Genomic DNA, 17,505 nt, shown 5'->3' with positions numbered 1-17,505 from the left:
TTGCCACTGTTGTCATTTGTAACATGGCTATTTATTGTCTACCAAGTGTGCCTCTCACCTGTAAAGACAATTACTACACGGCACCACTTTGATACAGCTATGACTGGAAGTGACTTTTTGTAGCAGGTTAGGAGAGCATTTTCACTAACCCTAACTCTTTTCTTAACCTTAATCTAATTATCGTAACCTGCTGCATAAGTTCTCCTAACCTGCTACGAACAAAAAGTAACTTTCGGTCGTAGCTCTATCGAAGTGGTGGTTTTAAGGAATCTTCATACTACACACCACCAAGGGTCTGACAAGGAGGCTACTGGAAAGCTACAGGGACATAGGAAAACACTGGAGACTTGTTAGAGTTCCCTCACACATTGACCATTAACCCAAATTAGCTACTGTAACTTTACACTCTCGTCAGATCTGATATTGGCACTTTTGACTTGGACCCTGTGACCCTATGCAACTGTGTTTGCTTCTGTCTCTCTCCTTTCCCCAAGCTGGGCTCAACCAGGGACCCTGTGAACACATCGACAACTGTCACCCACGAAGCATCTTTACCCCGTCGCTCCACAAAAGCAGAGCAAGGAAATACAACTACAACTAGGTAGCCATTTCACATCGGCTGTACCTACTGTACACCACTCTACTGGAAAACTACAGTGGACACGGAAAAACACAGGAGACTCGTAGAGCGCTCTCACACATTAACCATGTGTTTCAGATCAGACACTGGAGTGAAGATACAAACACCCAACCAGTGAATTCAAGTGGACAACTGAATAACTGTGTTCACGCTACAGAATAAGCATTGGTTCAGAGTGCTAGAACCTCGGGCTAAAACACACTGGACTAAACTGAAAACCAGAGGTTGATCTACTACTGAGCTAAACTACTGCTGAGAGCTGAGCATGCCAGAGGAGGGTATGGAGGACAACAAGGTGGGAGAGGAGAGACCCAAGTGGAACAACAAGGCAGAGTACCTGCTGACCTGCATTGGCTTCGCTGTTGGAGTGGGGAACGTGTGGCGCTTCCCCTACCTCTGCCAGATTTACGGAGGGGGTATAGATGCTTTTACACTTATTTTCTTTAGTTTTTCCCCTACAACTTTGTTCATGTTAAAACTTTCTCTCAATTTAACATTTTAACTCCATGCATTTTTGTTTTCTATGGTGTATTTTTAGATTATTTTATAATGGTATGAGAGATAACTCCTAACATCTTGGACATTCATCTCTTAGATAAAACCTTCAAGCCTCAATCTTGTGATTTCTGTCCATGTTGTATCAATATGTACTGCACAGACCAACTACATCATGTTTGAGGATACAGAGTAACTGACAGTAGTTAAACATTATCTACTCGGTTTATATATCTGAATACATAATGAACAGAAACTGCATGATTGTGGCGTAGAAGTGTTATCTAAGATATGCCATCCTACAACACCAGGCTTCTATTCTCATAGGCTCTCCTACAACACCAGGCTTCTATTTTCATAGGCTCTCCTATAACATCAGGCTTCTATTCTCATAGGCTCTCCTACAACACCTGGCTGATGTTTAGGTCTTAAACAATCACTATGGGTTTAACACTGGAAGCGGGTTTAACCTCTACGGGATCGGTGTCCCGGTGTTGCTAAACTGCGCTAATGTGACTAGAATGACGTTGTATACCATAGCCAACTTTCCGGGACATAGACATGTCTTATACGGGCAGAAAGCTCAAATTTGTGTTAATCTAACTGCAGTTTCCAATTAACAGTAGCTATTACAGTGAAAAGAGACCATGCTATTGTTTGAGGAGAGTGCACAACAACAAAACACTTTTATCATGGCAACTGGTTTGATACATTCACCTCTGAAGGTAAATAATGTACTTACATTCAGTAATCTTGCTCTGATTTGTCATCCTGACAGTCCCAGAGATAAAATGCAGCATAGTTTTATTGTGCTGTAATGCAATTCTTCACTGGATCAGTCTGAAACTTTGCACACCCACTGCTGCCATCTGGTGGCCAAATTCTAAATTACCCCTAGACTCCTATAAAAGTATGGCCTTTCTCTTGTATTTCAAAGATGATTCAAAAAAATTAAACACATTTTTTATTTTGTATTGTCTTTTACCAGATCTAAGGTGTTATATTCTGCTAAACTAATTTCACATTTCCACAAACTTCAAAGTGTTTCCTTTCAAATGGTATCAAGAATCAAATCAAACTTTATTTGTCACATGCGCAGAATACAACAAGTGTAGACTTTACCGTGAAATGCTTACTAACAAGTCCCCTACCCTACCCCCTTCCCTACCCAACCCAACCTACAAGCCTTCTTAGGGATAGGCATCCCATCAACGAGGCAGTAGTAAATCATGCAAATCCGTATGTTACGAATGCAGATTTGAGAGAAACAACACATCGGTACATGTACAGTTGAAGTCGGAATTTTACATACATTTTAGCCAAATACATCTAAACTCAGTTTTTGACAGTTCCTGACATTTAATCCTAGTAAAAATTCCCAGTCTTAGGTCAGTCAGGATCACCACTTTATTTTAAGAATGTGAAATGTCAGAATAATAGTAGAGAGAATGATTTATTTCAGCTTTTATTTCTTTCATCACATTCCCAGTGGGTCAGAAGTTTACATACACTCAATTAGTATTTGGTAGCATTGCTTTTAATTGTTTAACTTGGGTCAAACATTTCAGGTAGCCTTCCAGAAGCTTCCCACAATAAGTTGGGTGAATTTTGGCCCATTCCTCCTGACAGAGCTTGTGTAACTGAGTCAGGTTTGTAGGCGTCCTTGCTCGCACACGCTTTTTCAGTTCTGCCCACACATTTTCTATAGGATTGAGGTCAGGACTTTGTGATGGCCACTCCAATACCTTGACTTTGGTGTTGTTAAGCCATTTTGCCACAACTTTGGAAGTATGCTTTGGGTCATTGTCCATTTGGAAGATCCATTTGCGACCAAGCTTTAACTTCCTGACTGATGTCTTGAGATGTTGCTTCAATATATCCAGGTAATTTTCCTTTCTCATGATGCCATCTATTTTGTGAAGTGCACCAGTCCCTCCTGCAGCAAAGTACCCCCACAACATGATGCTGCCACCCCCCGTGCTTCACGGTTGGGATGTTGTTCTTTGGCTTGCAAGCCTCCCCCTTTTTCCTCCAAAAATAACATTGGTCATTATGGCCAAACAGTTGTATTTTTGTTTCATCGGACCAGAGGACATTTCTCCAAAAAGTACGATCTTTGTCCCCATGGCAGTTGCAAACCGTAGTCTGGCTTTTTTATGAGGGGGTTTGGAGCAGTGGCTTCTTCCTTGTTGAGCGGCCTTTCAGGTTATGTCGATATAGGACTCGTTTTACTGTGGATATGGATACTTTTGTACCTGTTTCCTCCAGAATCTTCACAAGGTCCTTTGCTGTTGTTCTGGGATTGATTTGCACTTTTCGCACCAAAGTACATTAATCTCTAGGAGGCAGAACATGAGTCCTTCCTGAGCGGTATGATGGCTGCGTGGTCCCATGGTTTTTATACTTGCGTACTATTGTTGTACAGATGAACGTGGTACCTTCAGGCGTTTGGAATTTGCTCCCAAGGATGAACCAAACTTGTGGAGGTCTACAATTGTTTTTGAGGTCTTGGCCTATTTCTTTTGATTTTCCCATGATGTCAAGAAAAGAGGCACTGAGTTTGAAGGTAGGCCTTGAAATACATCCACAGGTACACCTCCAATTGGCTCAAATGATGTCAATTAGCCTATCAGAAGCTTCTAAAGCCATGACATAATTTTCTGGAATTTTCCAAGCTGTTTAAAGGCACAGTCAACTTCGTGTATGTAAACTTCTGACCCACTGGAATTGTGATACAGTGAATTATAAGTGAAATAATCTGTCTGTAAACAATTGTTGGAAGAATTACTTGTGTCATGCACAAAGTAGATGTCCTAACCGACTTGCCAAAACTATAGTTTGTTGTACAGAAACTTGTGGAGTGGTTGAAAAAAGAGATTTAATGACTCCAACCTAAGTGTATATAAACTTCCGACTTCAACTGTAAGTGTCTTATATCAGCTGATAATATAACTGCACTCTCCAATTTACTGTAGCTTTTACTGCTAAGAAATGCCATGCTATTGTTTGAGGAGAGCTCCTAACAACAAAATGCTTTTTCACAGTGATAGGTTTAATAAATTCACCTCTGAAGGTGAAATGTGTACTTACATTCTGAAATCTTGCTTTGATTTATCATCCCAAGGGTCCCAGAGGTAACATGAAGTGTCATTTTGTTTGATAAAATCCTTTTTCATATCTATAAAAAGGTCCATATAACATGCACAATCAATTTTGTATTTCCACTCGTTCAATTTGCAAAGAAAGGAATCTGTGAAAATCTCATCCTAAACGTTGTTTTCAACCAGTCAAATCACGTTCGTATTTATTCCTCAGAGATCCTAGAATGTAACCAGACTTCACTATATCATTAGGGGTGTAGTATATCCTATAGGACTCCAAATTTGGTCAGAGAGCGATGCCTTCATGGCACGCCGATGACACGGGCGGTCTTCATTTGATTGACTGTAACGAGGTCAAATAAGCACCAATCGGGATAAAACAAAGCTAGCTAGATAGCCAATGAGCTGGGCTTCCCATATCTGTCACACAATTTTGCTGCTAACCTTGTGCGATAGCAAGCCTTTTCCTTTTGGACAAATATTGCAAGAATAATGGTGAGTTATGAAGTTATGAAAACTGTGTGTTTTGCAAATCTTGAACTTACAATGAGGCTACTAATAATGGAAAGGCTAAATCAAAGTCCAAGTATACAGATTTGACGGATATTCTTGCAGAAAAATGTAATGTAAATATAAATGTGTCCTTCACGATTTGCCCAAATGTACCTGGGTGATTTCACACTAAATGTCATGTAGTTTGCTCATACTTCAAGTTATCAGTCTGATAACAGATTAGTTGAGCTAATTTGTACATGTAGGTAGGGGTAAAGTGAATATGCATAGATAAATATACTTTTATTGGAAACGTCAGACTGAGGAGGATATGATTCTAAAATGGCCAATGCGATTAGCATGAGGTTGTAAGTAACAAGAACATTTCCCAGGACGTAGACATATCTGATATTGGCAGAAAGCTTACATTCTTCTTAATCTAACTACACTATTCAATTTACAGTAGCTATTACAGTGAAAGAATACCATGCTATTGTTTGAGGAGAGTGCACTTTTGAACACGAAAAGTTATTAATAAACAAATTAGGCACATTTGGGCGGTCTTGATACAATATTTTGAAAAGAAATGCAATGTTTTTTTGGATCAGTCTAAAACTTTGCACATACACTGATGCCATCTAGTGGCCAAAATCTTAATTGCACCTGGGCTGGAATAATACATTATGGCCTTTGTCTTGCATTTCAAAGATGATAGTACAAAATAAATACAAAAGAACGGTTGGTTTTTTCTTTGTATTATCTTTTACCAGATCTATTGTGTTATATTCTACTACATTCCTTTCACATTTCCATAAACTTCAAAGTGTTTCCTTTCAAATGGTACCAAGAATATGCATATCCTTGCTTCAGGGCCTGAGCTACAGGAAGTTCGATTTGGGTATGTCATTTTAGGTGAAAATTGAAAAAAAAATTGGATAATCCTTATTAATATATTCAGACCCGACCCAAATCCATTACAATTTAAAATGCTATGGAGACCAATATATCACATAAGAAAGAAATGTGTACATTTAATGAGAATTTGTACGGTGTTCATGAGTAAAATAAACAACTAGCCTATAAGGTTCCAGGGTTTAAGTTTAGGGTTAATTGGATAATTAGATTGTTGACAGTTAGGTATTGAACATCTCTTTCCCCAGGTGTGTTCCTTACCTGATAGCCCTGGTGTTTGACCCCTGTCCCCTCTCTCCAGGTGTGTTCCTGATCCCTTACCTGATAGCCCTGGTGTTTGACCCCTGTCCCCTCTCTCCAGGTGTGTTCCTGATCCCCTACCTGATAGCCCTGGTGTTTGACCCCTGTCCCCTCTCTCCAGGTGTGTTCCTGATCCCCTACCTGATAGCCCTGGTGTTTGACCCCTGTCCCCTCTCTCCAGGTGTGTTCCTGATCCCCTACCTGATAGCCCTGGTGTTTGACCCCTGTCCCCTCTCTCCAGGTGTGTTCCTGATCCCCTACCTGATAGCCCTGGTGTTTGACCCCTGTCCCCTCTCTCCAGGTGCGTTTCTGATCCCCTACCTGATAGCCCTGGTGTTTCAGGGTCTGCCTCTGCTCTACTTGGAGCTGGCTATAGGACAGAGGCTCCGCATGGGCAGCATCGGAGTCTGGAACTCCATATCACCCTACCTGGGAGGAGTAGGTAGGTGATGAAACCCTGATGAAGACAGCTTAGCTGTTGAAACGTTGGTTCAATCAATTATTTCATCGGAGTCATTAAATTGTGCAGTTGTTTCTTCCTCTCAGGAGTAGGTGGGTGGCTGCTGTTTGGTGTTTCTGATCTACACTCCCATGTCCATCAGGTGTAGCCTCTATGGTGGTGTCCTTCTGTGTGAGTCTGTTCTACAACACTATCTTGGCCTGGGTCCTCTGGTACCTCTTCAACTCCTTCCAGGAACCCCTGCCCTGGAGCCAATGTCCCCTCAACCACAACAACACAGGTATGAAGCGCTTTGAGTACAACAGTTGGTAGAAAATCGCTATATACTGTAAATTCTATTAATTATTTGTATTATTAGTTCATTCAAGCTATTTGTTCATTTGTCAGGAACCATGCACAGTTTGTAGGTTGGACCATAGTTGAAGAATGAACAGCAAGTGTACATTATGTAATTTGACCAAAGTGAATTATAATTTGAACCAGGGTACGTGGAGGAGTGTGTAGAAAGCACGCCGGTCAACTACTTCTGGTACCGTCAGACCCTGAACATCACTCCTAACATGGAGACCAGTGGCTCTCTACAGTGGTGGATGGTGGTCAGCTTAGCTACCGCCTGGTCTATCCTTTACATCTGTTTTATCAGGGGGATCGAGACCATCGGCAAGGTGAGAGGCAGACAGTGTGCTGCATTTTAAAGCCTGGAACAGATATAGCCAATATGGTTTCATGCAATTTTAGAACAAAGTTTGCTCAATCTGACCAATCTAATTTTAGAACGTCTCATATCGGCTGCTGGAGTTACCAATATTTAAATCTTAAGCTATAGACTTGAGACGAGATGGATCTGTTTAGCCAGAGAACAGTGTGCTGACGTTCTGTCTTTAGCCAAGCAGACAGCTAGCTAGCTATTTTACTGCAGTTAGGTAACCCTAGCTTGCTGATATTTCTCTGACAAATCAAACAAAAGTGTGCCCCGTTTCTGATGCATGTATTTCATGATACAACACCTTGCTTCAACCAAGTGGCAACTTGGTTCATCACGTGTTTGTAAAGAGGCACCGATACCATGGAAAAGGTTTCAAACCCCAAGTCACGTCTCTTCGACCTGAATGTCCTATCAGCTGTTCTACGGCCTTCCCTGTAGCTCAGTTGGTAGAGCATGGTGTTTGCAACGCCAGGGTTGTGGGTTTGATTCCCACGGGGGGCCAGTACAACAAAAGAAAAAAAAATGTATGAAATGTATGCATTCACTACTGTAAGTTGTTCTGGATAAGAGTGTCTGCTAAATGACTAAAATGTAAATGTACAACACAATATTCTAAAAGTAGCAAACATCTGCCAACTTTAGAATGTTGATCTTTGTTGGAGTTTGTTGTGGCTTTAAAAATATATATACCTTTTCATCACCTGTCTTATTACAGGCTGTGTATGTAACAGCAACGTTCCCCTACCTGGTACTAACCATCTTCATGGTGAGAGCCCTGACCCTACCTGGATCATCTGAAGGTCTAATGTATCTGTTCACACCTGATGTAAGTCCTGTCTGTCTGTCTGTCTGTCTGTCTGTCTGTCTGTCTGTCTGTCTGTCTGTCTGTCTGTCTGTCTGTCTGTCTGTCTGTCTGTCTGTCTGTCTGTCTGTCTGTCTGTCTGTCTGTCTGTCTGTCTGTCTGTCTGTCTGTCTGTCTGTCTGTCTGTCTGTCTGTCTGTCTGTCTGTCTGTCTGTCTGTCTGTCTGTCTGTCTGTCCGTCCGTCCGTCTGTCTGTGTCTATAAGGATGGCTGAATCTCAACACTGTTCACTCGGACACTCGAGTCCATCTCAAACGCTAGATTCTCCACCTCGTCCTTTGTTTTTGCATAGGAGGTCACGCCATTGTACATCTAGGTAAAGAGTTTTGTGTATTTTTGAAGTTTGATCACGTACACAAAAACTTATCCATTAGCTTGCTAAGCCTGAGCAACAAAAGAGAAGATTACCAGCTAGTGGAACACTGAGCATTTGGCCACTGAAGTCGGTTACAAAGACAATGGTCAGTACTTTGTTGAAGCACCTTTGGCAGCGATTAAAGCCTTGATTATTCTTGGGTAGGACGCTACAAGCTTGGCCACCTGTATTTTGAGGACTTTCTCCCATTCTTCTCTGCAGATCCTCTCAAGCTCTGTCAGGTTGGATGGGGAGCATCGCTGCACAGCTACAGTACCAGTCAAAAGTTTGGACACACCTACTCATTCAAGGGTTTTTGTAGAATAATAGTGAAGACATCAAAATAATTAAACCATCTTGTTGGCTGCTTTTCCTTCACTCTGCGGACCAACTCTTCCCAAACCATCTCAATTGGGTTGTGGTTGGGTGATTGTGGAGGCCAGGTCATCTGATGCAGCACTCCATCACCCTCCTTCTTGGTCAAATATCCTTTACACAGCCTGGAGGTGTGTTGGGTCAAAAAACAAATGATAGTCCCACTGATTGCAAACCAGATGGGATGGCGTACCACTGCAGAATGCTGTGTAGCCATGCTCGTTAATGTGCCTTTAACTCTAAATAAATCACGGACAGTGTCACCAGCAAAGCACCCCCACACCATCACACCTCTTCCTCCATGCTCACGGTGGGAACCATACATGCAGATATCATCCGTTCACCTACTCTGTGTCTCACTAAGACACGGCGGTTGGAAGCAAAAATCTCAAATTTGGAATCATCAGACCAAAGGACAGATTTCCACCGGTCTAATGTCCATTGCTCATGTTTCTTGGCCCAAGCAAGTCTCTTCTTATTACTGGTGTCTCCTCTGAACAGTTGATGTTGAGATGTGTCTGTTACTTGAACTCTGTGAAGCATTTATTTGGGCTGCAATTTTTGAGTCTGGTAACTCAAATGAACTTATCCTCTGCAGCTGAGGTAACTCTGGGTCTTCCTTTCCTGTGGCGGTCCTCATGAGAGCCAGTTTCATCATAGTGCTTAATTGTTTTTGCAACTGCACTTGAAGAAACTTTAAAAGTTATTCAGGATTGACTGACCTTCATGTCTTAAAGTAATGATGGACTGTCATTTCTCTTTGCTTATTTTAGCTATTCTTGACATAATATTGACTTTGTCTTTTACCAAATAGGGCTATCTTCTGTATACCAACCCTACCTTGTCACAACGCAAGTGATTGGCTCAAACGCATTAAGGAAAGAAATTCCACAAATTAACTTTTAAGAAGGCACACCTGTTAATTGAAATTCATTGCAGGTGACTACCTAATGAAGCTGATTGAGAGAATGCCAAGAGTGTGCAAAGCTGCCATTAAGGCAAAGGATGGCTACTTTTAAGAATGAACACTTTTTTCGTTACTACATGATTCCATATATGTTATTTCTTATCTTTAATGTCTTTACTATTATTGTACAATGAGGAAAATAGTAAAAATAAAGAAAACTCCAGAGATGTTCGATCGGGTTCAAGTCCGAGCTCTGGCTGGGCCACTCAAGGACATTCAGACGCTTGTCCCGAAGCCACTCCTGCGTTGTCTTGGCTCTGTGCTTAGGGTCGTTGTCCTGTTGGAAGGTGAACCTTCTCCCCAGTCTGAGGTCCTGAGGTCCTGTCTGCTTTATCAAGGATCTCTCTGTACTTTGCTTCGCTCCTCTTTCCCTCGATCCTGTCTAGTCTCACAGTCCCTGCTGCTGAAAAACATCCCCACAGCATGATGCTGCCACCACCATCATTATAGGGTTTTGTGTGTAGATTGATGAGATTATTTTTTATTTTTTATCCAGTTTAGAATAATGCTCTAATGTAACAAAATGTGGAAAAAGTGAAGGAGTCTGAATTTTTTCTGAATGTTATCCAAGCATTTCGCTACACCTGCAATAACATCTGCTAAACATGTGACCAATAAAATCTGATTTGATGTCCTTGCTCAGCCACGACTCTGAAAAACATAGGATATTACTATTCTTCAGGTCCTGTTGATAGGATAGTCTCCAACAGAGCTCATCCAGTTTATTCTCCAGTGATTAGCATGTTCACCAATAGAACGGAGGGTAGAGGCGGTTTATCACCGACGTAGTTTTATCAGGGTTCCAGATCGTTTGCCTCTCTTGCGCCATCTCTTCCTCTTCGAGTCCCGAGGGCCTGGTCCGGAATGAGCAGGACATCCACAGCTGCCGACTCGTTGAAGCAGAACTCTTCATCCAAATCAAGATTTTGTATTCTTCTTCTGATGTCCAAAAGCTATTTCTGGTCAGGAAATGCTGGTGGAAATATTATGTACAAAAAAGTTAACATCAGTGATAAAGGGCTCAGGGGCTTCAGTTTGTGTGTGAGAGAAAGACAGAGGGAAAGTAACGTGGCTTTACAATCCACCTGATCTGTAATAATGTTAAAAAATATATTCCAAACTGTGTTTCTGTCTGTGTGTCTCATCAGTGGGAGATCCTGAAGGACCCGCAGGTATGGCTGGATGCTGCTACTCAGATCTTCTTCTCTCTGTCAGTGGCCTTTGGTGGACTCATCTCATTCTCCAGTTACAACAGCCAGAAGTGAGCCCAATGGTCAATCATTATTAGTAACATCAACCTTTATGGGTCCAGCATGTCATTCGTCCCCCAAGGCTTTTAATTTGCCATACCGTTCACCTTCCTTGACATAACTTCCTGGCTGTTCCACCATGGACCAATAATTTGCATTCACTTTGTTTCTTGTCTGTGTGTTTGGTCAGGAATGACTGTGAAAGGGATGCTGTTTTAGTGGGGGTTATAAACAGTGCTACATCAATCTATGCCTCCATCCCCATCTTTGCCATCCTGGGATTCAAGGCCCACACCAACTATGTCACCTGTCTGAATGGGTAGGTGTGATAAAATGGACGTTTATTTGGCAACATTTGCTAAATCATGAAACTAGTTTGCAGTCAAGTTGTGAAACCTTTATATTCTACCTTGTGTGTTTGATATCCTCTGGAAAAGCAGATGCAAACTCAACCAAAACAAATGACCAATATGTTTCTCTTGTTGTAACTTACAGTAACATCTTAGCACTGACCAATGAGTTTGATATTGGCGACATGAACATAACAGTTGAAAACTACGAGCAGTGGTTTGACTCTTTAAATGGGACACAACCATCCAGAGTATCCGATCTCAACCTGAAGACATGCGACCTGCAAACCTTCTTGGATCAGGTACTATACTCAGGAGTTAAACTACCTCAGGGCAACAACAAAAAAAACGACCTCAGGAGTTGAGTCAAGTTTTCTTGATATTCAACCCTCACTCGCTGCATAAAAGAAGCTAATTGGTTGTCTTGTTTCCATCTCTCTCCATCCTCCCTCCAGAGTGCGTCTGGTACTGGGTTAGCGTTCATCGTGTTCACAGAAGCGGTGATATCGATGCCTGGCTCTCAGGTATGGGCTGACCCTTTGTTTTATTTTTTATATTACTTCTTTAAAAAAAAAATAACAGTTCAAATACAGAGACAACTCTGTGTTGAACCCAGTTAAATTCATCTGTATCTGATTAGATTCCTGTCTGATTGACCAGCTGTGGGCTGTGTTCCTGTCTGATTGACCAGGGGTGTGGACTGTGTTGCTGATATGAATCCTGTCTGATTGACCAGGTGTGGGCTGTGTTGTTTTGAGTCCTGTCTGTTTGACTAGGTGTGTGGGCTGTTGTTGATGTGATTCCTGTCTGATTGACCAGGCGAGGGCTGTTGTTGTGATTCCTGTCTGATTGACCAGGCGAGGGCTGTTGTTGTGTATCCTGTCTGATTGACCAGGTGTGGGCTGTGTTGTTTTGAGTCCTGTCTGTTTGACTAGGTGTGTGGGCTGTTGTTGATGTGATTCCTGTCTGATTGACCAGGCGAGGGCTGTTGTTGTGATTCCTGTCTGATTGACCAGGCGAGGGCTGTTGTTGTGTATCCTGTCTGATTGACCAGGTGTGGGCTGTGTTGTTTTGAGTCCTGTCTGTTTGACTAGGTGTGTGGGCTGTTGTTGATGTGATTCCTGTCTGATTGACCAGGCGAGGGCTGTTGTTGTGATTCCTGTCTGATTGACCAGGCGAGGGCTGTGTTGTTGTGAATCCTGTCTGATTGACCAGGTGTGGGCTGTGTTGTTTTGAGTCCTGTCTGTTTGACCAGGGGTGTGGGCTGTTGTTGACGTGAATCCTGTCTGTTTGACCAGCTGTGGGCTGTGTTGTTGTTGTGATTCCTGTCTGTTTGACCAGGTGTGGGCTGTGCTCTTCTTCATCATGCTGTTCAGTCTGGGTCTGTCCTCCATGTTTGGTAATCTGGAGGGCGTCCTCACGCCCCTTCATGACCTCAAACTGGTACCCAAGTGGATGCCCAATGAGCTCTTCACAGGTAAAAGCCAAAAAAGGAAATGATCAGATTTTTCGTATCTTTCAACATTGCCAATGTGTGACGAAACACTGTTATTTTGGAAACTATCTTAACGCCGTCTTCTGTTTTCTCTGTCTCGCTCTCCCTCCATCACTCCCCACCTTCTTTCCCTCCAGCAATAATCTGCCTGGTATCGTTCCTGGTGGCTCTGATATTCTGTCTGGGTTCAGGGAACTACTGGTTGGAGGTCTTTAACAGTTACGTGGGCTCCGTTCCTTTTCTCATCATCGCCTTCTTTGAGATCATCGCTGTGGCATACATCTACGGAATAGGACGGTAAGAGCCTCATAATAATACTATAGTTGTCCTGGTTTGAACTGTAATGAGCGTCTTCCCACTGGGCACACACACTGGTTGAATGACTTTGAACCAACGTGGAATAGACATTGAATTGACGTCTGTGCCGCAGTGTCTTGTCTTTAGAATGGGGCAGATTGCTAGGAACCTCTCAGAGGAACATGTCTGTTGTTGGTCTGTTAAACCTTTAAATATAGCAGTTGTTCACCTAATCTTTGGGTTCAGCATTTTCTACAACTTGAGCAAATGTATGATTCCCGACACAATCCACTTGTGACCGATTAGGTTTTAATCCTGGATCATCTACATGTTATAGAACCTGCACAGGGTTGCAAAATTCCAGTAACTTTACCCAAATTCCAAGATTTAAAAAAAATCCTGTTTGGAGGACTCTGGATTTCCTGCTTACTCCCTACTGAATCAGGGAATCTTACAGACGGGGTTTCTGGGAATTTAGGGAAAATCTACTGGAATTTTGCAACCCTAAACTGAATTTGAGTCATCTGCAGTTCAGAGGCATTAGTTCCGCTTTCATCTGTTCCTCTTCCATCTCTTTCTCTTATTCTTCTATCTGAGCCTGTAGTGGGGGGGGGGGGGGCCTCGATGGGGCTGTAGTGGAGCGAGTTGATACCTTCAAGTTCCTTGGTGTCCGAATCACCAACAAACTATCATGGTCCAAACACACCAAGACAGATGTGAAGTGGGAAATAAAGCCTATTCCCCCTCAGGAGACTGAAAATATTTGGTATGGGTCCTCAAAAAGTTCTACAGCTGCACCATCGAGAGCATCCTGACTGGTTGCATCACTGCCTGGTATGGCAACTGCTCGGCCCCCGACCGCAAGGCACTACAGAGGGTACGGCCCAGTACATCACTGGGGACAAGCTTCCTGCCATCCAGGACCTCTATACCAGGCGGTGTCAGAGGAAGGCCCTAAAAATTGTCAAAGACTCCAACCACCCTAATCATAGACTGTTCTCTCTGCTACCGCACGGCAAGCGGTACCGGAGCACCAAGTCTAGGTCCAAAAGGCTTCTAAACAGGTTTCTACTACCAAGCCATAAGACTCCTGAACAGCTAATCAAATGGCTATTTGCATCGTTCCCCCCCACCCCCTCTTTTACACTGCTGCTACTCTGTTTACTATCTACGCATAGTCACTGTAATTCACCCTACATTTACATATTACCCCTGTACATAGCCTTGCTTGTTATTTTACTGCTGTTCGTTATTTTTATTTCTAACTTAACACTTATTTTTCTCAGAACTGCATTGTTGGTTAAGGGCTTGTAAGTAAGCATTTCACTGTGAGGTCTACACCTGTTGTATTCAGCATTTCACTGTGAGGTCTACTACACCTGTTGTATTCAGCATTTCACTGTGAGGTCTACTACACCTGTTGTATTCAGCATTTCACTGTGAGGTCTACTACACCTGTTGTATTCAGCATTTCACTGTGAGGTCTACTACACCTGTTGTATTCAGCATTTCACTGTAAGGTCTACACCTGTTGTATTCAGCATTTCACTGTAAGGTCTACTACACCTGTTGTATTCAGCATTTCACTGTAAGGTCTACTACACCTGTTGTATTCAGCATTTCACTGTAAGGTCTACTATACCTGTTGTATTCAGCATTTCAATGTAAGGTCTACTACACCTGTTGTATTCAGCATTTCACTGTAAGCTCTATACCTGTTGTATTCGGTGCACGTGACACATAAAATTTGATTTGATTTAAAGCCTCTTCCTGTCTCCATAGGTTCAGTGATGACTTGGAGTTCATGACAGGACGTAGACCCAACATCTTCTGGAAAGTCTGCTGGTTGGTCATCAGCCCTCTGATGCTGTTGGTGGTGTTGGTGGCGTACGTTGCCGTCCAGGCCCAGACACACCCCACCTACCCAGCATGGAATCCTGACTATGTAAGAGCCACCACTGCTAACGCAGCCTTTTCAAACCCAAATCCTCGGGGACCTCCACAGTTGCACCCCCCATTTTGCCCTCAGAACAGCCTAAATTCAGATCAGCTTTAACATTGCAGATTGAAGCAACAATCAATGTAATTAGGTGCATCATTTCTAATCCCCTATACAGTTTATATACTGCTCAAAAAAATAAAGGGAACACAACACATCCTAGATCTGAATGAAAGAAATAATCTTATTATAGCGGTCCTGCTGCTGGGTTGTTGCCCTCCTACGGCCTCCTCCACGTCTCCTGATGTACTGGCCTGTCTCCTGGTAGCGCCTCCATGCTCTGGACACTACGCTGACAGACACAGCAAACCTTCTTGCCACAGCTCGCATTGATGTGCCATCCTGGATGAGCTGCACTACCTGAGCCACTTGTGTGGGTTGTAGACTCCGTCTCATGCTACCACTAGAGTGAAAGCACCGCCAGCATTCAAAAGTGACCAAAACATCAGCCAGGAAGCATAGGAACTGAGAAGTGGTCTGTGGTCCCCACCTGCAGAACCACTCCTTTATTGGTGGTGTCTTGCTAATTGCCTATAATTTCCACCTGTTGTCTATTCCATTTGCACAACAGCATGTGACATTTATTGTCAATCAGTGTTGCTTCCTAAGTGGACAGTTTGATTTCACAGAAGTGTGATTGACTTGGAGTTACATTGTGTTGTTTAAGTGTTCCCTTTATTTTTTTGAGCAGTATATATATTTAATCTGCAAAAGATTATATATATAAAAAAAGAGCAAAAATAAATAACTATGGGGATGAGGTAGTTGGATGGGCTGTTTACAGATGGGCTATGTACAGGTGCAATGATCAGTAAGCTGCTCTGACAGCTGATGCTTAGAGTTAGAGAGGGAGATATAAGACTCCAGCTTCAGTGATTTTCGCAATTCGTTCCAGTCATTGGCAGCAGAGAACTGGAAGGAAAGGCGGCCAAAGGAGGTGTTGGCTTTGGGGGTGACCAGTAAGATATATACCTGCTGGAGTGCGTGCTACGGGTGGGTGCTGCTATGGTGACCAGTGAGCTGAGATAAGGCGTGGCTTTACCTAGCAAAGACTTATAGATGACCTGGAGCCAGTGGGTTTGGCGATGAATATGAAGCGAGGACCAGCCAACGAGAGTGTGCAGTGGTGGGTAGTATATGGGGCTTTGGTGACAAAACGGATGGCACTGTGATAGACTACATCCAGTTTGCTGAGTAGAGTGTTGGAGGCTATTTTGTAGATGACATCGCCGAAGTCGAGGATCGGTAGTATGGTCAGTTTTACGAGGGCATGTTTGGCAGCATGAGTGAAGGAGGCTTTGTTTGCGAAATAGGAAGCCGATTCTGGATTTAATTTTGGATTGGAGATGTTTGATGCGAGTCTGGAAGGAGAGTTTACAGTCTAGCCAGACACCTAGGTATTTGTAGTTGTCCACATATTCTAAGTCAGAACCGTCGAGAGTAGTAATACTGGACGGGCGGGCAGGTGCAGGCAGCGATCGGTTGAAGAGCATGCATTTAGTTTTACTTGTATTTAAGAGCAGTTGGAGGCCACGGAAGGAGAGTTATATGGCATTGAAACTCGTCTGGAGGGTTGTTAACACAGTGTACAAAGAAGGGCCAGAAGTATACAGAATGGTGTCGTCTGTGTAGATGTGGATCAGAGACTCACCAGCAGCAAGAGCAACATCATTAATGTATATACAATAGTAGTGCATGATAAGCGGGACTAGGGTTTCAGTTGAGAGACAGCCACAGTCAGATGACTACATAGTACTCACCTAATAAGCAGTGCACTACAGCCTACAGGGAACAGGTGCGATTTTCCCTGTGAGATGTCATTTGTTGCAGGGCAATTACGTTTTCTGATTCTAAATGTCTGTCTGTGCAGGTGAACTTCCCCGAAACAGAGGTTCTGCCGTATCCAGACTGGGTGTTTGCCATCTGTGTCCTGCTGTCTTCAGTACCAGTTATCTCCATCCCCCTGGTGGCCATCTACAGACTCATCTGCTGCATGTCAGGAAGACACTCTAATGACAGTCTCCACAACGATCTGAATCCTTATGCCAACGAAGGCTACGTTGTAGAGAGGCTAGAACCTAAAAGACTCTGTACTTCCTGTTTGAGCTTTTATTGTAAACAGGAATCAGGAGGATATAATTATGGTCATGTTTGTTAAAGGGATGGAGAGAGAGCCGTGTAATGCGTTTGGAGTAAAAGGTGACCAAGAACTTTGTCGCTTCTCGGTGCACAGGTGACATGCTGGTAAAAAAATGAGGTAAAACGGATTACAGTTTGCTTGCATTAAAAAATATATATATATATATTTTTTTTTTTTTTTTTTAATCGCCGAACATGAGAAGCGCCACCTTTGGATGTGCATTTTCTTGTTTGCTTATGGCCATAAACAGCTCGTTGAGTGCGGTGTTAGTGAACAGATTTCATTGGCCTAGTCAGGCGTGATTTTAGAT

The 17,505-nt window shown here is 42.9% G+C and overlaps 1 protein-coding gene across 1 annotated transcript; it reads left to right on the top strand.

The window, feature by feature from the left end:
- Window positions 1-138: 138 nt before the first annotated feature.
- LOC106570712 (sodium-dependent neutral amino acid transporter B(0)AT3) lies at window positions 139-17,357 on the top strand. Its single transcript, XM_082961364.1, has 13 exons — window positions 139-1,056; window positions 6,242-6,382; window positions 6,543-6,680; window positions 6,884-7,065; window positions 7,822-7,932; window positions 10,813-10,925; window positions 11,105-11,233; window positions 11,410-11,566; window positions 11,720-11,788; window positions 12,606-12,741; window positions 12,897-13,056; window positions 14,839-15,001; window positions 16,926-17,357. Exons 1-13 carry the CDS (start codon window positions 906-908, stop codon window positions 17,211-17,213), a joined length of 1,938 nt encoding a protein of 645 aa, XP_082817490.1. The 5' UTR covers window positions 139-905; the 3' UTR covers window positions 17,214-17,357.
- Window positions 17,358-17,505: the final 148 nt, after the last annotated feature.

Source organism: Salmo salar, chromosome 14 (genome assembly GCF_965601325.2).
Source record: "Salmo salar chromosome 14, fSalSal1, whole genome shotgun sequence".
Classification (NCBI taxonomy): Eukaryota; Metazoa; Chordata; class Actinopteri; order Salmoniformes; family Salmonidae; genus Salmo; species Salmo salar.
Note: the sequence above shows the minus strand (reverse complement) of the source record. Positions and strands in the feature narration are given on the sequence as shown.

Bases quoted from the DNA above. Each gene is read 5' to 3' on its own strand.
- LOC106570712 (XM_082961364.1), top strand. From the start codon at position 906: ATGCCAGAGGAGGGTATGGAGGACAACAAGGTGGGAGAGGAGAGACCC. The intron at 11,234-11,409 runs GTAGGTGTGATA...TGTAACTTACAG, and splicing joins TATGTCACCTGTCTGAATGG to TAACATCTTAGCACTGACCA. The intron at 11,567-11,719 runs GTACTATACTCA...TCCTCCCTCCAG, and splicing joins TGCAAACCTTCTTGGATCAG to AGTGCGTCTGGTACTGGGTT.